The sequence below is a fragment of the Ranitomeya imitator genome, chromosome 1 (assembly GCF_032444005.1).
Source record: "Ranitomeya imitator isolate aRanImi1 chromosome 1, aRanImi1.pri, whole genome shotgun sequence".
Classification (NCBI taxonomy): Eukaryota; Metazoa; Chordata; class Amphibia; order Anura; family Dendrobatidae; genus Ranitomeya; species Ranitomeya imitator.
The window spans coordinates 494183-521247 of NC_091282.1; the positions used below are offsets into that span (position 1 = coordinate 494183).

The following is a 27065-nucleotide window of genomic DNA, read 5'->3' on the forward strand; positions in this document are numbered from 1 at the left end:
GATATCACCGACCACGACAGGTGGATCCTGTAAGTAAGGCTCTGATCATATCTACAAGACAACACCGACCACGACCGATGGATCCTGTAACCAAGGCTCCGATCACATCTTCAAGACATCACCGACCACGACCGATGGATCCTGTAACCAAGGTTCCGATCACATCTACAAGACATAACCGACCACGACCGATGGATCCTGTAACCAAGGCTACGATCACATCTACAAGACGTCACCGACCACGACCGATGGATCCTGTAACTAAGGCTCCGATCACATCTACAAGACGTCACCGACCACGACCGATGGATCCTGTAACTAAGGCTCCGATCACATCTACAAGACACCAACAACCACGACCGATGGATCCTGTAACTAAGGCTCCGATCACATCTACAAGGTATAGATTAACCCCTTCATGACCCAGCCTATTTTGACCTTAAAGACCTTGCCGTTTTTTGCAATTCTGGCCAGTGTCCCTTTATGAGGTAATAACTCAGGAACGCTTCAACGGATCCTAGCGGTTCTGAGATTGTTTTTTCGTGACATATTGGGCTTCATGTTAGTCGTAAATTTAGGTCAATAAATTCTGTGTTTAATTGTGATAAAAACGGAAATTTGGCGAAAATTTTGAAAATTTTGCATTTTTCACATTTTGAATTTTTATTCTGTTAAACCAGAGAGTTATGTGACACAAAATAGTTAATAAATAACATTTCCCACATGTTTACTTTACATCAGCACAATTTTGGAAACAAAATTTTTTTTTGCTAGGAAGTTATAAGGGTTAAAATTTGACCAGCGATTTCTCATTTTTACAACGAAATTTACAAAACCATTTTTTTAGGGACCACCTCACATTTGAAGTCAGTTTGAGGGGTCTATATGGCTGAAAATACCAAAAAGTGACACCATTCTAAAAACTGCACCCCTCAAGGTGCACAAAACCACATTCAATAAGTTTATTAACCCTTCAGGTGCTTCACAGCAGCAGAAGCAACATGGAAGGAAAAAATTAACATTTAACTTTTTAGTCACAAAAATGATTTTTCAGCAACAATTTTTTTATTTTCCCAATGGTAAAAGGAGAAACTGAACAACGAAAGTTGTTGTCCAATTTGTCCTGAGTACGCTGATACCTCATATGTGGGGGTAAACCACTGTTTGGGCGCACGGCAGGGCTTGGAAGGGAAGGAGCGCCATTTGACTTTTTGAATGAAAAATTGGCTGCACTCTTTAGCGGACACCATGTCACGTTTGGAGAGCCCCCGTGTGCCTAAAAATTGGAGCTCCCCCACAAGTGACCCCATTTTGGAAACTAGACGCCCCAAGGAACTTACCTAGATGCATAGTGAGCACTTTAAACCCCCAGGTGCTTCACAAATTGATCTGTAAAAATGAAAAAGTATTTTGTTTTCACAAAAAAATTATTTTCGCCTCAATTTTTTCATTTTCACATGGACAACAGGATAAAATGGATCCTAAAATTTGTTGGGCAATTTCTCCTGAGTACACCAATACCTCACATGTGGGGGTAAACCACTGTTTGGGCACATGGTAAGGCTCGGAAGGGAAGGAGCGCCATTTGACTTTTTGAATGAAAAATTATCTCCATCGTTAGCGGACACCATGTCGCGTTTGGAGAGACCCTGTGTGCCTAAACATTGGAGCTCCCCCACAAGTGACCCCATTTTGGAAACTGGACCCCCCAAGGAACTTATCTAGATGCCTAGTGAGCACTTTAAACCCTCAGGTGCTTCACAAATTGATCCATAAAAATGAAAAAGTACTTTTTTTTCACAAAAAATTTCTTTTCGCCTCAATTTTTTTATTTTCACATGGGCAATAGGATAAAATGGATCCTAAAATTTGTTGAGCAATTTCTCCCGAGTACGGCGATACCTCATATGTGGGGGTAAACCACTGTTTGGGCACACGGCAGGGCTCGGAAGGGAAGGCGCGCCTTTTGACTTTTTGAATGGAAAATTAGCTCCAATTGTTAGCGGACACCATGTCGCATTTGGAGAGCCCCTGTGTGCCTAAACATTGGAGCTCCCCCACAAGTGACCCCATTTTGGAAACTAGACCCCCCAAGGAACTTATCTAGATGCATACTGAGCACTTTAAACCCCCAGGTGCTTCACAGAAGTTTATAATGCAGAGCCATGAAAATAAAAAATAATTTTTCTTTTCTCAAAAATGATTTTTTAGCCTGGAATTTCCTATTTTGCCAATGGTAATAGGAGAAATTGGACCACAAATGTTGTTGTCCAGTTTGTCCTGAGTACGCAGATACCCCATATGTGGGGGTAAACCACTGTTTGGGCGCACGGCAGGGCTCAGAAGGAAAGGCACGTCATTTGGCTTTTTAAATGGAAAATTAGCTCCAATCATTAGCGGACACCATGTCGCGTTTGGAGAGCCCCTATGTGCCTAAACATTGGAGATCCCCCACAAATGACCCCATTTTGTATACTAGACCCCCAAAGGAACTAATCTAGATGTGTGGTGAGCACTTTGAACCCTCAAGTGCTTCACAGAAGTTTATAACGCAGAGCCATGAAAATAAAATAAAAAATTTCTTTTCTCAAAAATGATTTTTTAGCCCGCAATTTTTTATTTTCCCAAGGGTAACAGGAGAAATTTGACCCCAAAAGTTGTTGTCCAGTTTCTCCTGAGTACGCTGATACCCCATATGTGGGGGTAAACCACTGTTTAGGCACATGCTGGGGCTCGGAAGTGAAGTAGTGACTTTTGAAATGCAGACTTTGATGGAATGCTCTGCGGGCGTCACGTTGCGTTTGCAGAGCCCCTGATGTGGCTAAACAGTAGAAAACCCCCACAAGTCACCCCATTTCAGAAACTAGACCCCGAAATGAAATTATCTAGATGTGTGGTGAGCACTTTGAACCCCCAAGTGCTTCACAGAAGTTCATAACACAGAGCAGTGAAAATAATGAATACGTTTTCTTTCCTCAAAAATAATTTTTTAGCCCAGAATTTTTTAATTTTCCCAAGGGTAACAGGAGAAATTTGACCACAATATTTGTTGTCCAGTTTCTCCTGAGTACGGTGATACCCCACATGTGGGGGTAAACTACTATTTGGGCACATGCCGGGGCTCGGAAGTGAAGTAGTGACGTTTTGAAATACAGACTTTGATGGAATGGTCTGCGGGCGTCATGTTGCGTTTGCAGAGCCCCTGATGTGACTAAACAGTAGAAACCCCCCACAAGTCACCCCATTTCGGAAACTAGACCCCGAAAGGAACTTATCTAGATGTGTGGTGAGCACTTTCAACCCCCAAGTGCTTCACAGAAGTTTATAACGCAGAGCCGTGAAAATAATAAATACGTTTTCTTTCCTCAAAAATAATTTTTTAGCCCAGAATTTTTTATTTTTCCAAGGGTTACAGGAGAAATTGGACCCCAAAAGTTGTTGTCCAGTTTCTCCTGAGTACGCTGATACCCCATGTGTGGGGGTAAACCACTGTTTGGGCACACGTCGGGGCTCGGAATTGAAGTAGTGACTTTTGAAATGCAGACTTTGATGGAATGGTCTGCGGGCGTCACGTTGCGTTTGCAGAGCCCCTGGTGTGCCTAAACAGTAGAAACCCCCCACAAGTGACCCCATTTTGGAAACTAGACCCCCAAAGGAACTTATCTAGATATGTGGTGAGCACTTTCAACCCCCAAGTGCTTTACAGAAGCTTATAACGCAGAACCGTGAAAATAAAAAATCATTTTTCTTTCCTCAAAAATGATGTTTTAGCAAGCAATTTTTTATTTTCTCAAGGGTAACAGGAGAAATTGGACCCCAGTAATTGTTGCGCAGTTTGTCCTGAGTATGCTGGTACCCCATATGTGGGGGTAAACCACTGTTTGGGTGCACGTCGGGGCTCGGAAGTGAGGGAGCACCATTTGACTTTTTGAATACAAGATTGGCTGGAATCAATGGTGGCGCCATGTTGCGTTTGGAGACCCCCTGATGTGCCTAAACAGTGGAAACCCCTCAATTCTAACTCCAACACACCCCTAAACCTTATCCCAACTGTAGCCGTAACCCTAATCACAACCCTAACCCCAACACACCCCTAACCACAACCCTAATTCCAACCCAACCCTAACCCTAAGGCTATGTGCCAACGTTGCGGATTTGTATGAGATTTTACAGCACCATTTTTGAAAAATCCGCGGGTAAAAGGCACTGCATTTTACCTGCGGATTTACCGCGGATTTCCAGTGTTTTTTGTGCGGATTTCACCTGTGGATTCCTATTGATGAACAGGTGTAAAACGCTGCGGAATCCGCACAAAGAATTGACATGCTGCGGAAAATACAACGCAGCGTTTCCGCGCGGTATTTTCCGCACCATGGGCACAGCGGATTAGGTTTTCCATAGGTTTACATGGTACTGTAAACCTGATGGAACACTGCTGCGAATCCGCAGCGGCCAATCCGCACCGTGTGCACATAGCCTAATTCTAAAGGTATGTGCACACGCTGCGGAAAACGCTGCGGATCCGCAGCAGTTTCCCATGAGTTTACAGTTCAATGTAAACCTATGGGAAACAAAAATCGCTGTGCACATGCTGCAGAAAAACAGCACGGAAACACAGCGGTTTACATTCCGCAGCATGTCGCTTCTTTCTGCGGATTCTGCAGCGGTTTTACAACTGCTCCAATAGAAAATCGCAGTTGTAAAACCGCAGTGAAATGCGCAGAAAAACCGTGGTAAATCCACAGCGGTTTAGCACTGCGGATTTATCAAATCCTCTGCGGAAAAATCCGCAGAGGACCAGAATACGTGTGCACATCCCGAACCCTACCCCTACCCCTAACCCTACCCCTAACCCTAGCCCTAACCCTACCCCTAACCCTAACCCTACCAATAACCCTACCCCTAACCCTACCCCTACCCCTAACCCTAACCCTACACCTAACCCTAGTTCTTACCCCAACCTTAGTGGAAAAAAAAAATTATTTTTTTTATTGTCCCTACCTATGGGGGTGACAAAGGGGGGGGTCATTTATTTTTTTTTTATTTTGATCACTGAGATATAACCTATCTCAGTGATCAAAATTCACTCTGGAACGAATCTGCCGGCGGGCAGATTCGGCGGGCGCACTGCACATGCGCCCGCCATTTTGGAAGATGGCGGCGCCCAGAAAAGAAGACGGACACCGGCAGGCTCGGTAAGTATAAGGGGGGGGAGATCAGGGCACGGGGGGGCGTCGGAGCACGGGGGGGCGTCGGAGCACGGGGGGAGGCGTTGGAGCACGGGGTGGGGGGCGTCGGAGCACGGATGAGGATCGGTGTGCGTGCGGGTGGATTGGAGCACGGGGTGGGGGATCGCTGTGCAGGGGGGGTGATCGGAGCACGGGGGGGATCGCTGTGCGGGGGGTGTGATCGGAGTGCGGGGGGGTTGACTGGAGCACGGGGGGTGTGATTGGAGCACGGGGGGAGCGGACAGGAGGACGGGGGAGCGTAGCACAGGACAGAGGGGAGCGCTGCACAGATCGGGGGGCTGGGGGGGCGATCGGTGGGGTGGGGTCACATTAGGGTTTCCAGCCATGGCCGATGATATTGCAGCATCGGCCATGGCTGGATTGTAATATTTCACCAGTTTTTTAGGTGAAATATTACAAATCGCTCTGATTGGCAGTTTCACTTTCAACAGCCAATCAGAGCGATCGTAGCCACGGGGGGGGGGGGGGGGTGAAGCCACCCCCCCCGGGCTAAACTACCACCCCCCCTGTCCCTGCAGATCGGGTGAAATGGGAGTTAACCCTTTCACCCGATCTGCAGGGACGCGATCTTTCTGTGACACAGCATATGCGTCACAGGTCGGATTGGCACCGACTTTCATGACGCATACGCTGTGTCACAGGTCGGGAAGGGGTTAACCTAAATGAAAATCAATAATTAGTAAAACACACTAGTGTACACAGGGTAAAAATTGCTAAAATACATATACTACAATATTAATATATACAAAAATAATAATATACTAATAAGTTAGATACCCCTAGGACACCCAGTGTGTTAATATTGTAGTATGACACTACGCTTAGTTAAGAGGAAAAAGTCAAGCTTACCGCATAGAAAAAAATCCCATTAAACAATCAGAGCAAGGATATGATCATAAAAATATTTATTTATTTAGTATCAAAATAGACCATACAATACAAATATTAAAGAGTAAAAATTATATATATATATATATATGTATATATTAAAAAAATGTATGTTTATACAAGTGCCTGTAGTTAGCCGGTGTTCTATTTATATAAATCCTGTGTCCATCATGTCATACCAAATTGCCCATTAAACCAGAAAAAATAAAAAGAAACTAAGTGCCAGGTAAATGCAGGAAACGACTGCAGGGGAATAATATAGGTGTAAAAGGAGTACCCAATAAATATGTGCAATACAAAGTGTATGGGCGTGAAGCAAATGTGCACAAACCTAAGTGGCAAAATAACAAGGAGTGAATGAGCCAATGGGCAATATAGGGGGACACTTACTTTGTAATATGAGATTCCAGGGACTACCAGTAGCTATCCAGGGCACCCCGACGCGCGTTTCGGACGCACTGTTCCTTCGTCAGGGGGCATACACTTTGTATTGCACATATTTATTGGGTACTCCTTTTACACCTATATTATTCCCCTGCAGTTGTTTCCTGCATTTACCTGGCACTTAGTTTCTTTTTATTTTTTCTGGTTTAATGGGCCATTTGGTATGACATGATGGACACAGGATTTATATAAATAGGACACCGGCTGTTATAACCTGGTGGTTAGGAGCACCCGACCTGATAGTTAAACTCATACAGGACAAGCTCTGGGATGTGGGAGCTCTGCTGACCGCAAGCCCTAATCCTATCGCACACACTAGAAATAGCCGTGGAGCGCTCCTGACGCTCCCTATGCGCCTCGTCACAGCCTAAGGACTAGCTAGCCCTAGAGATAGAAAATAAAGCCTACCTTGCCTCAGAGAAATTCCCCAAAGGAATAGGCAGCCCCCCACATATAATGACTGTGAGATAAGATCAAAACACAAACACAGATGAAATAGATTTAGCAAAGAGGCCCGACTTACTGAACAGACAGAGGATAGGAAAGGTCACTTTGCGGTCAGCACAAAAACCTACAAAAAGCCACGCAGAGTGTGCAGGAAAAAAAAAACATCCGCACCGACTCACGGTGCGGAGGCGCCCCCTCTGCGTCCCAGAGCTTTCAGCAAGCAAGGCAATATTCACAATAGCAAGCTGGACAGAAAAAATAGCGAACAGGAAAATAGCAAAGAGGAACTTAGCTTCTGCTGGAGTAAACAGGTAACAGAACGATCCAGGAGCGAACAAGACCAATATTACAACATTGACAGCTGGCATGGGGCAAAGATCTAAGTGGAGTTAAATAGAGCAGCCCACTAACGACTTAGCCTCGTCACCTGTGGAAGGAAACTGAGAAACACCCACAGCCACCAGGGGAAGTCCATGGACAGAACCAGCCAAAGTACCATTCATGACCACAGGAGGGAGCCCGACAACAGAATTCACAACAATCGGCTAACTTTCATTTTTACTCTTTAATATTTGTATTGTATGGTCTATTTTGATAATAAATAAATATTTTTATGATCATATCCTTGCGCTGATTGTCTTATGGGATTTTTTCTATACGGTAAGCTTGACTTTTTCCTCTAAATGAAAATCAGCAGCATAAATATCAAATAAAAGTTTCTGATGTTTTAAAACACTCTGTACCAAAAAGTTTTCTCCACTCAGTGTCCTCAGCCTCCTTTCCTGATCTCAATTGCTATAATCAGGAGTCAGTATGATATTTGCTGGTTGAGGACGGTCACCTCGGGAACTATGCCAATATTGAAAAGACAGAACATTTTTCTTCCTGTGCTCTGCTGCTGTAGTATATAGGGCTCAGCTCCCTCTTTAAATGAATTATAGATCTTTAAAAAGACTTCTAAACTAGTGATGAGTGAACGTGCTCCGATAACGTGTTATCCGAGTTTCTAGAGTGTGCTCCAATAATATATTCGTGTCCCTGCGTCTACATGTTTTGCAGCGGTAGGCAGTCACAACACATGCAGGAATTGCCTAACAAACACACAATCCCTGCATGTGTTGCAGCTGCCTACCGCTGCAAAACATGCAAACGCAGGGACACGTATATATTATCCGATCACTCTACAAACTCGGATAACACGTTATCAGAAAACGTTTGCTCATCACTAATCTACACGTTAAACTAAACATGTTTTAACCCCAGTTAGTTTCCTTTTTTTACTGTGGGCACCACTTAGCGTTGCATAGCCAGCTAATATCAGGTACAAGGCTATTCTCTATCATCGCTCTTCTAGTACCATATACCAACAATACGGTCGGGGTTTGTATAAGCACAGCTTCCACATTTCCTTTCTTCCAAACCTTGACCTCCACCATTTATTATCTCCAGACATGACCCCTTGCTGTTCCTCACACTCCATTTCAGACATATACATGTTATATATGGTGTGCAGTAACTCCCTGCATTCTACAAACCATGGCGAATGACATTAAATAAGCAATTCACATAAGCTCAGTGTGTTTCTAGCAATTTTATGAAGTAATAAAAGCCAAGGCACAGGAATGAGCTAATGAAATGGTATCTTTAGGATTTGGGGTCCCTGCTATGTTACATAAATGGTCCGTCAAGGTACCAGACAAACGTTGACTCTGCGTGGGGGCAACGTCACATATTTGGGGGAATTTTCTGACTCCGTGTGCCTTTTGGGAGACAATGATTCAGATAATTCTTGAGGAAATGGGGGTCTCAGTCCTCAGGAATTCAGCTGCTGTCCTCTTTTTTATGTTCCCTATGACCTAAATCAGATACAAAACAATGTCTGCTGCGCCATCTTTTCCAGGCTGCAAATGCAATCATTCCGCAAATGGGAAGATCTCCGGAGCCCTCACACTGCGCGACGTCGTTCTACTGGGAGATTTTCATTCCCAAGCAATTGAGCACAACATGGTGTGACAATATCATTCTTCACAATACAACTTTGCAATTAGTTCCCTTCATTTTTTACGCTTAACCAGCTGCGACTTTTTCTTTTAAAACACAAATGTTCCCCCACATGGTGTGCCACATCGACACACATCCTTTTCCATCGTCTCTGCTATGTTCAGTGCTTCACTTTCGGGATCTTCTATTGTGACCTCTCTCCATTAATGCTCTTGCCGTCATCGCTCACAAGTCTTTCCACTAACGACACTGAGCATTTTTTCATTATTTTATTATACTACTGAGTTGGACACAGAGGAGCCGCTGGGAGGGTAGTCAGGAGGAGAGAGTAGTCAGCCAAAAGATCGTTCTGCCGACAGCAATCTAATGGTGTTTTCTGAGGTTTCTTCAGGAGCACACAGCTCCTCCGCCTCCCCGCTTCCTGGTGACGGAGTGTAGATTGACAGTTCAGTCAGGCAAGATTGGCTGCACCGCGGGACTGAACTGAATACCCTCATAGTAACATAGTTAGTAAGGCCGAAAAAAGACATTTGTCCATCCAGTTCAGCCTATATTCCATCATAATAAATCCCCAGATCTACGTCCTTCTACAGAACCTAATAATTGTGTGATACAATATTGTTCTGCTCCAGGAAGACATCCAGGCCTCTCTTGAACCCCTCGACTGAGTTCGCCATCACCACCTCCTCAGGCAAGCAATTCCAGATTCTCACTGCCCTAACAGTAAAGAATCCTCTACTATGTTGGTGGAAAAACCTTCTCTCCTCCAGACGCAAAGAATGCCCCCTTGTGCCCGTCACCTTCCTTGGTATAAACAGATCCTCAGCGAGATATTTGTATTGTCCCCTTATATACTTATACATGGTTATTAGATCGCCCCTCAGTCTTTTTTCTAGACTAAATAATCCTAATTTCGCTAATCTATCTGGGTATTGTAGTTCTCCCATCCCCTTTATTAATTTTGTTGCCCTCCTTTGTACTCTCTCTAGTTCCATTATATCCTTCCTGAGCACCGGTGCCCAAAACTGGACACAGTACTCCATTAATATCTGCCCTCAGTCACTGGCTTTACTACTCTGGCGGAGAAAATTGTGCAGGAGCCCACGCCAATTTTTTCCGCCATTTAACCCCTTAATTTAATAGCTAGAACGGCCAAATTTTGCATAGACACACTACTGACATTAGTAGTGTGGAATATGCAAAAAAAATGGGGAGAAGACATGGTTTACTGTATGTAAACTAGGTCTCATATCATGTCGGGTTTTAGGAAGGAGAAAGCAGAAGCCGGTAATTGAATTACCGGCTTTCTGCTATACCGCGCTGGATGAAATATTAATATATATACATATATGTGTCTACTGACATATATATATATATATATATAGACAGTATATATGTTTTTTTTTTGTCACATGGATCCCTTGTATAGCCGTATGTTGGTTTTGCAAGCCTGCGATAAAAAACACGCAGTACGGATGACATACGGATGTCACACGGATCATTTGATGCGAGAAAATCGCATCCTCGCACTGCACACGGATCAATGTTTTGGTAACATTTGTGCGATTCTCGTCCATCAAAAACGGTCCATTTTTTTATACGTTGTGTGTGTCCCCGGCCTAAAACTGAAGATTTTGTAATGAGAGTTATATGATTAAACTTTCATGTTATTGGTTAATAAAAATGTTCTACTCTGTATTGGCAGCATTGTAGAAAGTGTTCTCGTGTTATTATTATTATTTATATAGCACCATTGATTCCATGGTTCTGTACATGAGAAGGGGTTACATCAAAATACAGATATCACTTACAGTAAACTAACAATGACAGACTGGTACAGAGGGGCGAGGACCCTGCCCTGGGGGGCTTACATTCTACAGGATGGTGGGGATGGAGACAGTAGGTTTAGGGTTGCAGTAGCTCCGATGGTGTTGATGTGGCCGTGTGGTCTTTACAGGCTGTAAGCTTCTTTGAAGAGGTGGGTTTTCAGGTTTCTTTTAAAGGGCCACTGTCACCCCCTCCAGCCGTTATAAACTAAAAGAGCCACCTTGTGCAGCAGTAATGCTGCATTCTAACCAGGTGGCTCTTTTAGTGTTTGGTTCAAGTATTCCCAAAATAAAGCATTTTGAAACTTCTCCAAAATACCTGTCTTTAGCCAGGGAGGCGGGTCCTCACTCCCCAGCTTGAACCGCTACTCTGCCGTTAATCAAATCTTCAGGGGCTTTCGGCGCCGCCCCCTAATCACTGTTTACCCATAAAATCCGGCGCCTGCGCTGTGTACTACTGTGATGCGCAGGCGCAGTAAGCTCTGGCCGTCTGACATCCCAGCCAGGCTTGCAAACTGCGCCTGTGCGGGCAGTGGGGCCACCCACCTTGGGAATCCCAGCCCCGCAGTGTGTTATGCATTATGCACAGTGCGGGGCTGGGATTCATAGACAGGGCTGTCAGCACACGCGCAGTCTGCAAGTCTGGCTGTGACGTCAGACGGCCATAGCTCACTGCGCATCACATTAGTACACAGCGCAGGCGCCGGATTTCATGGGTAAACAGCGATTAGGAGGCGGCACCGAAAGCCCCTGAAGATTGGAGTGACGGCAGAGCAGCGGTTGAAGCTGGGGAGTGAGGACCCGCCTCCCTGGCTAAAGACAGGTATTTTGGAGAAGCTTCAAACAATTTAATTTGGGAATACTTGAACCAAAAACTAAAAGAGCCACCTGGTTAGAATGCAGCATTACTGCTGCACAAGGTGGCTCTTTTAGTTTATAACGGCTGGCAGTGGCCCTTTAAAGGATCCAAAAGAAGTGGATAACCGGATGCGTTGGGGCACTGAATTCCAGAGGATGGGTGATATTCGGGAGAAGTCTTGGAGGCGATTGGGTGAGGAGCGGATAAGTGTGGAGGAGAGGAGGAGGTCTTGGGAGGACCGGAGATTACGTGAGGGAAGATATTGAGAGATTAGTGTTGAAATATACGGAGGAGAAAGGTTATGGATGGCTTTGTAGGTCAGTGTTAGTAATTTAAACTGGATACGCTGGGAAATTGGGAGCCAGTGAAGAGATTTGCAAAGAGGTGAAGCAGAAGTGTAGCGAGAGATTAATTAGTTGGGCAGCAGAGTTAAGGATGGACTGGGGAGGTGCAAGGGTGTTGGCAGGTAGGCCACAGAGAAGTATGTTGCAGTAGTCGAGGCGGGAGATCATTAGGGCATGCTCGTGCCTTGGTAGAGTGTGGGTTGAGGAAAGGACGGATTCTGGAAATATTTTTGAGCTGGAGGCGACAGGAGGTGGCGAGAGCTTGGATGTGTGGTTTGAAGGACAGGGCAGAGTCCAGGGTTACTCCGAGGCAGCGGATTTTGGGGACAGGGGAAAGTGTGATTTCATTTATTTTAATAGATCAGGTAAGGAAGATATGTGTGATGGAGGAAAGATAATGAGTTCAGATTTGTCCACATTGAGCTTGAGGAAGCGAGAGGAGGATATGGCTGATAGACACTCTGGGATTCTGGACAGCAGAGCGGTGACATCTGGGCCAGAGAGGTAGATCTGAGTGTCATCGGCATATAGATGGTACTGGAAGCCATAGGACCTTAGGAGTTGTCCCAGGCCGAGTGTATAGATTGAGAAGAGTAAGGGTCCTAGGACAGAGACTTGGGGACACCAACAGAGAGGGGGCGAGATGAAGAGGTAGTATGGGAGTAGGAAATGCTAAATGTGCGGTTGGCAAGGTATGAGGAGATCCAGGATAGAGTAAGGTTTTTGACCCCAAAGGAAGAGAGGATCTGTAGTAGGCAGTGGTCAACTGTGTCGAAGGCAGAGGACAGGTCTAGGAGGAGTATAGAGAATTGTCTGTTAGCTTTGGTTGTAAGTCGTTAGTAATTTTGGTCAGGGCAGTCTCAGTGGAATGGTGGGGACGGAAGCCAGATTGTAGGTTGTCGAAGAGAAAGATGCAAAGTGAGAGGAAAGTTCAGCATGGACGTGCTGCTCAAGGAGTTTGGAGGCAAAAAGGAGCAAAGACATACCTTTGGACATAGCGCTCGGGTCAAGGGAAGGCTTTTTGAGGATAGGTGTGATTGTGGCATGTTTGAAGGCAGAGGGGAAGGTACCATAAGTTAGTGAAAGGTTGAAGAGATGGGTTAGGGATAGGATTAGTGTGGTGGTGAGGTTGGGGAGGAGGTGGGATGGGGTCAAGTGCACAAGTGGTGAGGTGTGATTTGGAGAGAAGATGAGCAAACTCCCCTTCAGAGATTTTCAGTGTTCAGTAAGATATTAAAATCTTACTTATCACAGTGGGTGTACTCATTTATGCCTAACACGGTTTATTAAAGTTTATAAAGCACAGTGAACATAACTACAGTTTCTTTCCTGTGTGACTTCTCATGTCTAACAAGATTTGATTTATTTATTATGTTTTTCTTATATAGTGCGATCTTATTCCGCAGCTCTTTACAGACATTATCATCGCTGTCCCCAATGGGGCTCACAATCTAAATTATATATAATTAATAATCAGAACTCTCTAAAGAAAACCCAAACCAATCGGAGGGTAACACTTCATCAAAAATTAATACATAATGACCAATGACCATAATGATGCCCCCGGAAAAAGCAGAGCGAAACGCTTGTCGGGGTGGAGGGATGCAAGACTTTCGTTACCTGTGGATGCCCTTCTAGGTAAAACGAATTCCTTTAAACTTGTATTTATATCTATTGACTTTATTGAGATCCACCCTAGGCACTAATAATTATAAACTGCACTTCGTTATCTTGACTCACAAGCATACAGTACACTGGTACTATGGTATCAGGAATATGATGTATTGATTGTCTATTATCAAGCACACGGAGCTCTGCTACATCCAAGAGCTGAGTACAGACACATGCTGTGGGCTTTTCCGACCCCCTTCCTCCATTACAGCTGTAATGTGAAACCAGTGTGCTGGGAGCAGGCCTTCTCCGCTTTGTGTAAGAGCACGGTGGGGGGAATTCCCTATGTTCTCTTAAACTGGTATATAATTGTGCAGCTTAGGTCTGGAAGCAGGACAAATACATTTTTGGCCTCTGCATTGGCCGGGCCATCACCCAGTCTGTTTTCTAAGAGCAGCGCCTAGCAGAAACGGAGGAACGGATTACGACTTAACCCTTTTCTGACCTCGGACGGGATACTAAGTCCAAGGTCAGATCCCCTGCTTTGATGCGAGCTCCAGCGATGAGCCCGCATCAAAGCCAGGACATGTCGGCTGTTTTGAATAGCTGACATGTGCCCGCCATAGCGGTGGGTGGAATCGCGATTCACACGCTATTAACTAGTTAAATGCCGCTGTCAAACGCTGACAGCAGCATTTAACTAGCGCTTCCGGCCATCGGCCGGGCCTGAAATGCGCACATCGCTGACCCCCATCACGTGATCGGGGGTCAGCGATACGTCGGCATGACAACCAGAGGTCTATTGAAGACCTCTATGGGTGTTGATGCCGGATTGCTGTGAGAGCCACCCTGTGGTCGGCGCCCATAGCAATGCAGCAATTCTACTACATAGGAGCAATCTGAGCTTCGCTCCTATGTAGCAGAGCCGATCAGGCTATGCCAGCTTCTAGCCTCCCATGGAGACTATTGAAGCATGGCAAAAATAAAATAAAAATGTTTTAAAAAATATGAAAAAAATAAAAATATAAAAGTTTAAATCACCCTCCTTTCGGCCCATTCAAAATAAAACAATAAAAAAATAAATAAAATATACACGTATTTGGTATCGCCGCGTTCAGAATTGCCCGATCTATCAATAAAAAAAAAGCATTAACCTGATCACTAAACAACATAGCGAGAAAAAAATTCAAAAGCCAGAATTACGTTTTTTTGGTCTCCGCAACATTGCATTAAAATGCAATAACGGGCAATCAAATGAACGTATCTGCACCAAAATGGTATCACTAAAAACGTCAGCTCAGCACGCAATAAATAAGCCCTTACCTGACTCCAGATCATGAAAAATTTTGTAATTTTTTTTCACCACTTAGATAAAATGTAACCTAGTCATGTTTGGGTCTATGAACTTGTAATGACCTGGAGAATCATAATGGCAGGTCAGTTTTAGCATTTAATGAACCTAGCAAAAAAGCCAAACAAAAAACCAGTGTGGGATTGCACTTTCTTTGCAATTTCACCGCACTTGGAATTTTTTTCCCGTTTTCTAGTACATGACATGCTAAAACCAATGATGTCGTTCAAAAGTACAACTTGTCCCTGCAAAACAATAAGCCATATTGACGGAAAAATAAAAAAAGTTATGGGTCTGGGAAGGAGGGGAGCAAAAAACGAAAATACCCAGGGTCATGAAGGGGTTATCCGGGTCACGCAACTACCCCAGGTGTAGACTTAAATTGAAGCTAACCTCGTGAGAACACATGCAATACGTTAGTGGTCACTCTACGAGGTTCCCAGAGCACGCTAGGACGAATATGAGTTTTAATAAAGTTCTGAGTCTCTCTGGAAGGAGGAGTGGAGTCCATAGCTCCGCCAACTCAGTGATGTCACGACCAGGGGGTATAAGTGAGGGGGAGCTCATTTTTCACTAGTCTTTGCCCAGGAAAAAAGAGCTAACAGCAGCTCTCCAAGCTGCTCTGATGCATTTTGATGTTGTTCCTCCCCCCAGCCGAATGGTCAGCCATGATCTGAAATGATATGAGAACTGTTTTTTTTCAACTTTAATCCCTTTTTATTTGTAATCGTTCTGTACATCTGATACTTGTCACCTTTTATATCTTTTTATACGTTCGTAAACACTGCCTACCTTTTGGATTAAAATATATAAAACTACTAGCTTCGTTTCTCCTTGCTCTATAACGTACTGTCACGTCCTCTGAAGTAAATTACGCTACTAATTTGGGTTGGCTCCGGACCCATTACCAATTCAGGAATAGGAGCTGGTGGCAGCAGAAAGTGTCCTGAGCCGATGGGAAAACTGGTAGCGACAGACAGCGTTGATAATTATTGTTCCGGCCTGAGTGGGAGCACTTATATCGCCGTCGCTGCAGTGTGCCCATTAGCCAGTGTAGTAAGGCAACCTTTCTGGAGACAAATTATCGTAGGTGCAGTACCCTGTCTGAGGGTAAGAGGGGCGCCAGAGAGCTGCAAGTTCCAAACTGGAACCGGGAAGTGGAATATAGATAAATCCCCTTGATAAAAGAACTGGGGCCAACCAAACTACCCCGGTTCATGATATATTGGTGTCAGCGGTGGGGATGATAAAAATATCCCCCTTGTGATTCGTGACATATGGATATTAAAATTGTGTAGATTTTGTTATAATTGTTGCCTATGCAATGTGCTGTCCTGCATCTCTCTTTGGTATGAGGCACCTCATTTTATATATTTTTTGGTTTTAATATGAATAATAAATATATATTTTTTCTCATCTACCTCGAATTGTACACTTCTTAACCCGAGATTTTCTTCCATGGTCATTATATATTAAGATTAGATTTATGTATAAATGTGTGACGCTGAGTCACTACTCACTGACAAGCCTAGAGAAAGGGTAGACAGGAGGTCTGAGGTCAGATACCAGGAGGGCACAAGATAAACAGCAGCAGGACAAAGTCGTGGTCAGGAAACAGTCCAGGGTCAAATACCAGGAGGGTACGTCAAGACTAGGAAGTAAGAAAAACAGACAGTCAGAGGCCAAGTATGGGGTCAGGTACCTGCAGTCAGAAAGCGGCAAGAGCAGAAGGGATAATCCACATGAATAGTCACGACAAAGCCTACGTCCGGCAACAAGATCAGAGAAAGACACAATCAGACAGAGCTAAGCACATACCAAACTAAGCTCAGCTACAGCTGACACCGATCTGCTCACAGCTAGCCAGCTAAATAACTAGAAAATTACCAAAGATGAGAGGCACCTGGAGAAATGCCTGAAGCAAGCCCAGATTGAGCAGCAGGGCTGTTGATCAAAATGCTGTGAGCCCAGAATGCCCCAGGATCAGATTGGATGAATGGACTGTCACTCACAACACTGACAGTTCAGCATACATCAGATCCCATTGCGAGGTTCAGTCATCACTCACAGCCTCCCTAGTCCATAGTAAAGATGAGAAAATGACAAAAAGATTTCCCATATTCTGAATATCAATACAGCTTTTCTCTATGATTTCACTTATGTCTAACAAGATTTGATTTACTGAAGATTTCCCACACATTGAACATAAATATAGCTTATTGTCGGGGTCGTCACGACAATACCCTTCATCCACCAGTCATTCCAAATCAGATTAAGAGCATGTTGGTACCGGAGTGAAGAATGAGTCAGACAAAAGCTGGTTCAAACTCAGTGCCTGCTCGTGTGTAACGTCACAGCAACTAACTTTATTTTCTAATACACAACATTATATGATCCATTGGGGGAAGGTGTGCAGAGGGCGGGGATAGGCAGGGTTTAAGCAATGTATCTAGTATTCAGTCTTTCTGGTTGGCTCTGACATCATCTGATAGATCCTCCACGTCACTTTGAGTTTCCATTTCTCCAGGAACGATACTTTAGCTTCAGAAATGAAAGTAGCTTTTTGGCAAGAACAAAAAGTAGGGCAAAGGTGAATACTGGCAGCCATGTTAAATACAGTTAAATTTGCATTAGCAAGTATAAAGGGAAAAACTTATTGTTTCACAGCATAAGAATATATAAAAGTACAAAGAGTATAAAGATAATATATTTTCACCTTGACAATACCCCCTAAACAATAAGTTTTTCCCTAAAAAGAAAGATCCTTCGAGACTGTCCATGTGATGGGGAAAGGGGAGGTGGATCTCTTCATCCAGACACCTCAGAAGCTCTCCCCTTGCGAGAGGCCACCAGGCAGCTGAACCCTTCACTAGTCTCACATGGAGTTCTCCTACTGTCCCTAAACTAAATCTCCTAGCATCATCTGAGAGTTGGTGGTTTTGTCTAACTTCTTGAGGGGGATGTACTTAGGGATCTCCCCTGGATCAGTACCATCGTACTCTGGTGGGTCTACTTCTTGGTTGAGGAAGGTGCCAGTCGGAGTTGCCTCCGCAATAACCTTTTTACACAGGGGAATAACACAACAGAGGATTATCGATCCAACTACAAGGGCAATCAGTACTAGACAAGCTTGTTGAAGGAATCCTTTGAGCCCACCCAACCAACCGGAAAAGAAAGATGTGTCTACTCCAGCATTAGTCTTTAATTCTGCTGCTAACCCATTTATCTTTTTAAGAGCTATCATGGTCTTTCCATTTATCTCAGAGTTCTGAGGGCTATAGGTACAACATTCCTCTCCCACCATCCCACAGACTCCTCCTTTCTCAGCTAAGATCATATCAAGGGCTAATCGGTTTTGGAGGGTCATTCTAGTGTTAGGGCCCAACTCCTCAACTATACCCTGGAAAGCATCACAGGTAAAATTGACAAACCTTTGTTCACTGTAATATATGTAATTGGTCCCATCAACATTTTTATTAATCTGCACTTGTGGATTAAAGAAACAAAGCCAGCATAGATCTGGTTCTGGGCTTTAAATTGGTCAGGCACCCCCCTTGGCACTCCAATGCCATCTACATATACCAATGGATCTTCTTCATAACTCATATGGAGCTGATCGAGACTTCTCCTCTTTCTGGTATATTCATCAGGTATCTCTGGATCCCAAGGTAAAATCTTGAACTGCATAGCTAGTTTAACAAGGGTGCATTGACCTGTCCAGGCATTCGGCAACCTAGGATGGAGCTTACCATCTCCACATAACCAATAAATATTGTACATGTACTGTGTATGTTTAGCTAGCAAATCAGTATCTAGGGAACTGTTCTCTTTGCAGAAACCTGTCTCGAAGAGCCCTACTGGTGTACCTGTAGTGTCGTGGGAATTATAGCAGGTATAATTATCAGCTAATACGGTTATCCCTCCTGGGACCTTTAGTTTAGGTGCTTCATGAATCAGTGGGACATAATCTGAGCAATCAGTGGGCTTTAGACCCTTCAACAGATTCATAACACAGGCAGTAGTATTATTATCAGGAAAAGACAATGCATGTGTGTATAGATGTGTATTTGCTGCAGCACAAGCAATACATCCTACAGAGATATTCTGGACTCTTACATTATATCTTACCCATTCTAACCATAAATTTTTCCTTGGGGCTGTTTGTGTTTCTATGGAGAAGACTTCTTGCCAACTAAGACCAGGAATGGGGATTACTTCGTTAACTATATTTTGCAAACACTCACCTAGGCCTGTTTTAGGTGTACTGGTAACGGGGGCCTTGGTTGGTCTGAAGCTAATATCCTGGAGCTGTATATGGCCTAAATTCCCAGAGTATCCACCATTAAACACATTATGAAAATATCTTCCCAGTACAATTGTTATCTCTGGTAACACATATATATACTGGATGATTCCCTCTACCACCCGCTGAGTCTCGAGGCACTTGACTACATCGCAGAAATCAAATCACCAGATATTTACCGGGGCCGTTAGGTTTACTCAGAGAATAGTGGCATCGGAATTCTTATTTACAATAGGGGCCAAAGAGATAGGGGCGAGGATGGCCCCCAGCCCCAGGACCAAAAACAACAACATTTTTCTTTAATCACTGCTGCGACTAAGCGCTGGTCCGGTCTCTTTTACAGTGTGAAGCGTGGATCCAGGTGCTCTTTCCTTCAAGTTTTACTGACATAGCTTTTCACGACCATAAGACCACCAGACTTCAAGTTGTGACAAATATCGGTTTCTGCTGAATCTGGAAGGGAAGAAAAAAAACTAAAACATGGGTGTTAGCAACATTTTTACTAAGCTGAATAACATATTGAACAGCACGGTCAGTTTCTTCTGACAACTACTGAAACTGAAAATTTGCAACTGAGAACCTAGCACCAAACAATATCTCCTATGGGGACAGGCCATGTTTTGCAATAGGGGTAGTACGAATGTGTAAGAGCCCTGGCCATGGAGCCGTAGTCTCCTGCATCATTTTGGTCAATTGTCCCATCAGTGTGTCGTTCAGCCTCTTAACTTTCCCACTGGATTGTGGATAGTACAGAGTATGGAGGGCTACAGTGGATCCAAGCATTGTCAGAACCTCCTGATACACATGAGAAGAAAAGGCCGGGTCTTGGTCACTTTCAACAACTTCTGGAACACCATATCTGCATTTGACTTCCATCACCAGTTTCTTTGCTGTGGTCTTTGCAGTCACGTTGGTAACAGGGAATGCTTCTGGCCAACTGGAGAACATGTCGACAACCACCAGACAATATTCATTCCAGACTTAGGCAACGTGATATGGTCCTGTCGTCCACCTGGAGCTTTTGGAAAGGATAGTCGGACTTAGCAAGATGCTTCGGGGGTACACGTTGAGGTTGACCGGGATTGCAGGTCTGACAGATATTACATGCACGGTTGAGTGCTGTCAGCACTGTAGAAATACCTGGAGCCCAGTAGAATTTTTGTACCAGGTCAAGGGCCAGTTCTTTCCTCGGTGTGTGGGCCCATGCGCCCACGTAGCAATAGCAGGGTATATCCGCTTAGGGAGACACACAAGTTGGTCCTTTTTCCAGAGACCATTGTCCATACGTGCTCCATCAGCTTTCCAGTGCTTCACTTCTTCCTTTGGAGACATTCTCTGCATCGTCATTAAGCGGTCTTGCGGGGTCCGGCAGAAAACCTCAGTCTGGCATAGATCATCAGGTTCCTGTAGAGTCAGTGTTTCATGTAACTGTTTACGCTGAGAGCGTGTGGTCACCATAGCTGGTATGGTCTGTTCAACTGGTAGGAGAGCAGCAGCTTTTGCTTGCATATCTGCAGAGGCGTTACCACCAGTCTGTGGACTGTTCCCTAGGACCGTGCTCCTTAACTTTGATAATGGCCACCTGGGTAGGTAATTTGATTGAGTCCATCAGGGTTTTAACAGCTTCAGCATTCTTCACTGAGTCCCGGCAGTAGTAACAAATCCTCGATTGGCTCATAGGGCTCCGAAATCATGAGCAATACCAAATGCATACTGTGAGTCCGTGTATATATTAGCCCGCCTGTCTTTGGCCAGAACACATGCAGTAGACAGATCCTGAAGTTCTGCTTCTTGTCCTGACAGGGAGGGAGGGAGTGAGTGCAGCTCCGTGCACTACAGTGTCTTCCATAGTAACAGCGTATCCTGTGTGGAGTCTGCCAAAATCATCAGCCTATCTTGAACAGTCTTTCAGGGCCTTGTAGAGAAATTGCATTATGCGGGATGCGTCCGGTATCCACTGACAACAATAAGTACATAGTCCAAGAAAACGCTGGAGTTCAGTCTCATCTTTTGGGAATGGAAGGGAGCTGACGGCTATTTTTCTTTCTTCTGTGAGGTGTCTGGCACCCTGAAGGAGACAGTGACCCAAAAATATCACTTGACCAAGGCAGAACCGAAGTTTCGAGGCCGAAACCCGACAGTTCAGATCTGCCAGACACTTGCGAAGGCTAACAGTGGCAACAATGGCTTCCTGCTCTGTCTGTGCACACAACAAAAAATTACCCACATACTGAAGCAGCGTGACATAAGGATATTCTAACTGACAGGGTTAAAGACACTGACACTCGCCCATTTTTTTTTTCTACAGGCATTATTGGGGGTGGATCTGGGCCTATCAGGGCCATCATAACCGTGGAAAGGGCATGTAAGATATACATCTCATATTCATCTGCATAGGGGTTATATAACGTAAGGACCATCTGACCATCATCTTGGCTCACCCAACTCTCTAGGTCTGCTCAGGTGCACTTATACGTCCATCATATTATCTTTGTCTGTAAAATGGGAAAGGTTTGTTCTCAGGGTCAGCCAATTATTTTAGCGTAGCTAGCTAGTCAGAGGGCTTCCAGGGATAATACTCCCGAATCTGTCTTACACTACCTGATGGTTCTCTGGTGGTGGGGGTGACTAGATGACCGGTTGGGGGTGACATGACATGCTGGTCTACAGCTCCTTCAGCTTGCTCCCAAAAAGTCAATGTCCCTATCCTGTGTCAGCTTCTTATGTCACTACATGTGATCTTGTCTGGACAGGATTCAGTGTAATTCACTTAGGTTGGGTTGCAGCACAGATTATACAAGTATTTCTCCAGTCTGGGTTTGTCTGACTGCAATATTTACAAGTCCATCTGTCTTGTCTTGGTCTGAGAATTAACATGGCAAGAGAGATTTCCAGACACAGGGTTAAAATGGATATTGGAATATGAGACTGGTTTTGTGTAGGGGAGGGGGGCTGGAGCTGGAGTCTAGTGGGCCACTGATAAGGAATGGAGCTGCGAGCTGTGTCCTTGAAGCTGCTGTTCCTGCTCCTTGAAGCTGCGCGGCGGGGGCTAGAGAGTGCAGCTGCTGATACAGAATGGGTTAAGTTCTTCTGGAAACTTTGTACTACTTTTAATGCATCGTCCGGACACCATATTTCACTTTAAACTTACAATAATTCTTTCTAATTCAATACAACATTGTACTATTGCACATACCACACAAGGATAGAAAATTCCGAGAGGACGCAGCGACTCGCCCCCTCCATACCAGAAACACAGAGATAAGAATTTACAGCATTCCTCAACACAAAAGAAAGCAAGGCACAGCGCAGCTGTTTGACCCCTCCCATTGGGTGTCTCGGAAAACCACACAGATCTACACAGAGTAACGGATTACAGCAGTTCTCAGACTCAATTAATTTCTAAAAAACCTTCACACAATTCATATACCAAAACACCTTAGAAAAACCAATGATTGAGGTATTTTATAGCCAAACACGGGCTCTGCATCCTCTCATCCTCCCTCTCCATCAACCTCTTTCCATCCTTCGTTCTTTAAGCCTCACGCAACTCGCAGATGAGCTTGCACTTGTTCTAACAATCCTTTCTCTTTCAACATGCCCTTTTTGTTCTCTATGAGATTGTGCCATGTAGATGGCTGCAATCTCCCTGTCGAGGGCAATCCTACAAACTCATACACCCTCTCAACATTCTTGACTGCCTTCTTGCCCTCCCGTGACTCTACTATTGTCTTGACTTCCACAGCATCCTCATCTAACTTGTGAGGCACGGACTTCTTCTGCTTCAAGAGACGCAACATGACTCACAGAATACTACGCCCTTCTGCAGCAGGCCGCTGACAGCGACAACACTTGTGTCCTTAACACGGAGCTTCAACGTGCTATGAATAAAGAGCCTCGCGCTCGATATTTTTCCCTAACCTGAACACCAGTGATTAACAGTCTGCCTGTCACGATATTCTAAACGTTGGGAGGCTGTCTCCTAGTGAGACCCCTCCACTGAGATTCTGGTGGTCCCCCCACTTGGGACGTCTTAATTACCAATGTGATTCTGGTGGTCCTCCCACTTGGGACGTCTTAATTACCAATGTGATTCTGGTGGTCCCCCCACTTGGGATGTCTTAATTACCAATGTGATTCTGGTGGTCCCCCCACTTGGGACGTCTTAATTACCAATGTGATTCTGGTGGTCCCCCCACTTGGGACGTCTTAATTACCAATATGTGCAATATCACAGAGGCTGCGTCTCCTGTCCCTTTCTCTAAGCCGCCCCCAATCCACAAACTTCCTCAATCTTTCACTCTATCACTACTAGACAATAGTCACGGGTAGGGTGGTTGAATGGAATACAATGACCGGTGGAGGTGTGGTGTACACGAAGACGCGCAGAGTGCGACGTCTCTCAGTTGCTGGTTCGAAGCGTGGCATGGGATCGCGCTCGGTCTCTCCACTCGACCGGTCACTCCTCGGACCCAAGGAGACCACAGACAAACCAATAATGGCTGAAACACTAGCAAGTGTGACACATACATAGTATGCGATCTCCACTTACCGTGTTTGGAGGGTGATCAGTCCTCGAAGTCAGCCACTACGGGTGTCGTCCACGGACATCCAGGCATGGGTCCAGGGGGTCTCGGATTACGGGCCACGCCCCAAGTTGGGCGCCAAATTGTCGGTGTCGTCACAATACCCTTCATCCACCAGTCATTCCAAATCAGATTAAAAGCAGTGGTACCGGAGTGAAGAATGAGTCAGACAAAAGCTGGTTCAAATTCAGTGCCTGCTCGTGTGTAACGTCACAGCAACTAACTTTATTTTCTAATACACAACATTATATGATCCATTGGGGGAAGGTGTGCAGAGGGCGGGGATAGGCAGGGTTTAGGCAATGTATCTAGTATTCAGTCTTTCTGGTTGGCTCTGACATCATCTGATAGATCCTCCTTCCTCCAGAAACGATACTTTAGCTTCAGAAACGAAAGTAGCTTTTTGGCAAGAACAAAAAGTAGGGCAAAGGTGAATACTGGCAGCCATGTTAAATACAGTTAAATTTGCATTAGCAAGTATAAAGGGAAAAACTTATTGTTTCACAGCATAAGAATATATAAAAGTACAAAGAGTATAAAGATAATATATTTTCACCTTGACATTATCTCCTGTGTGACTTCTCTTCAGAGAAGAGGTGATTTATGTATGAAAGATTTACCAAATTCTGGACATGAATACAGCTTCTCTCCTGTGTGAGTTCTATGTTTAACAAGATGTGATTTCTCTGTAAAGCATTTTTCACATTGTAAACATGAAAACAGTTTCTTCCCTGTGTGAATTCTTAGATGTGTTACAAGATTTGCTTTTTGGATAAAACATTTCCCACATTATGAACATGAATGTGGCTTCTCTCCTGTATGAATTCTCTGATGTCTAATAAGATGCCCTTTAACCGCGAAGGACATCCCACATTCCGAACATGAAAATGGGTTTTTTCCTGTGTGGATTATCTGATGTCTAATAAGAATCTTTTTTTCTGTGAAGGATTTCTCACATTCTGAACATGAAAAGGGCTTTTCTCCTGTATGAATTCTCTGATGTTTAATAAGACTCGCTTTATCTGTGAAGGATTTCTCACATTTTTAACATGAAAATGGCTTTTCTCCTGTGTGAATTCTCTGATGTTTAATAAGACTCGCTTTATCTGTGAAGGATTTCTCACATTCTGAACATGAAAATGGCTTTTCTCCTGTGTGAATTCTCTGATGTGTAGTAAGAGTCCCTTTTTGTGTGAAGGATTTCTCACATTTTGAACATGAAAAGGGCTTTTCTCCTCTGTGAATTCTCTGATGTTTAGTAAGAGTCCCTTTTTCTGTGAAGGATTTTTCACATTCTGAACATGAAAATGGCTTTTCTCCTGTGTGAATTATCTGATGTCTAATAAGACTCGCTTTATCTGTGAAGGAGTTCCCACATTCTGAACATGAAAATGGCTTTTCTCCTGTGTGAATTCTCTGATGTATAATAAGCCTCCCTTTATCTGTGAAGGAGTTCCCACATTCTGAACATGAAAAGGGCTTTTCTCCTGTGTGAATTCTCTGATGTTTAATAAGACTCGCTATATCTGTGAAGGATTTCTCACATTCTGAACATGAAAATGGCTTTTCTCCTGTGTGAATTCTCTGATGTGTAGTAAGAGTCCCTTTTTGTGTGAAGGATTTCTCACATTTTGAACATGAAAAGGGCTTTTCTCCTCTGTGAATTCTCTGATGTTTAGTAAGAGTCCCTTTTTCTGTGAAGGATTTTTCACATTCTGAACATGAAAATGGCTTTTCTCCTGTGTGAATTATCTGATGTCTAATAAGACTCGTTTTATCTGTGAAGGAGTTCCCACATTCTGAACATGAAAATGGCTTTTCTCCTGTGTGAATTCTCTGATGTATAATAAGCCTCCCTTTATCTGTGAAGGAGTTCCCACATTCTGAACATGAAAATGGCTTTTCTCCTGTGTGAATTCTCTGATGTTTAATAAGACTCGCTTTATCTGTGAAGGATTTCTCACATTCTGAACATGAAAATGGCTTTTCTCCTGTGTGAATTCTCTGATGTATAGTAAGAGTCCCTTTTTGTGTGAAGGATTTCTCACATTTTGAACATGAAAAGGGCTTTTCTCCTCTGTGAATTCTCTGATGTTTAGTAAGAGTCCCTTTTTCTGTGAAGGATTTTTCACATTCTGAACATGAAAATGGCTTTTCTCCTGTGTGAATTATCTGATGTCTAATAAGACTCGCTTTATCTGTGAAGGATTTCCCACATTCTGAACATGAAAATGGCTTTTCTCCTGTGTGAATTCTCTGATGTATAATAAGCCTCCCTTTATCTGTGAAGGAGTTCCCACATTCTGAACATGAAAATGGCTTTTCTCCTGTGTGAATTCTCTGATGTCTAATAAGCTTATCTTTATATGTGAAGGAGTTCCCACATTCTGAACATGAAAATGGCTTTTCTCTTGTGTGATATCTCTGATGTCTAATAAGACTACTGTTATGTTTGAAGGACGTCCCACATTCTGAACATGAAAATGGCCTTTCTCCTGTGTGAATTCTCTGATGTTTAATAAGAGTCCCTTTTTCTGTGAAGGATTTCTCACATTCTGAACATGAAAATGCCTTTTCTCCTGTGTGAATTCTCTGATGTTTAATAAGAGTCCCTTTTTCTTTGAAGGATTTCTCACATTCTGAACATGAAAATGGCTTTTCTCCTGAGTGAATTCTTTCATGTAGAACACATTTTGATTTTTTTGGAAAGCATTTCCCACATTCTGAACAGGAGTATGGCTTCTCTCTTTTATGTTTGCTTTGAGTTAGATAATCAGAGCTTTTAGTAAATTCCTTGCGACACTGAAATCTTGTATCCACTTTGTCACTGGGAATTGTGGTAACAATACGAGATTGCTCAGGAGAGGGTTCCTCATGATTAGGAGGATTATAAGAAAGTGAAGTACTGAGAAGTCCAGGAGGTCCATGAAGGGTAATGAGGCTTTCTCCATAAGAGTGCTTCCTGATATCTTCTTTTTTACAATTTAGTGACAAACTGCCATTATCACAAGGATTTCCTATAAAGATGAAAGATAAAATTCACAAAAGGGATTTTGAAATTTGATGGAGCTCAAAATGAAGACCCTTGTCAGTGAAAGTACAGGTAATAAGGAAGACAAATACATGCCATAACATTATCACAATAGGTAAAGTAAC

General features: G+C 43.9%; 1 protein-coding gene and 1 pseudogene across 2 annotated transcripts in view; both read right to left on the bottom strand.

The window, feature by feature from the left end:
• LOC138657610 (zinc finger protein 271-like) overlaps positions 1 to 27065 on the bottom strand; it is a 185639-nt pseudogene that overhangs the window by 111264 nt on the left and 47310 nt on the right.
• LOC138657594 (zinc finger protein 271-like) overlaps positions 24090 to 27065 on the bottom strand; it is a 50309-nt gene continuing 47333 nt past the window's right edge. For both annotated transcript variants that reach the window (XM_069745344.1, XM_069745349.1), the window contains one exon: positions 24090 to 26926. In XM_069745344.1, coding sequence (XP_069601445.1) covers positions 24954 to 26926 — 1973 coding nt within the window. In that variant the 3' untranslated portion in view covers positions 24090 to 24953. The remainder of the gene's footprint in view (positions 26927 to 27065) is intronic.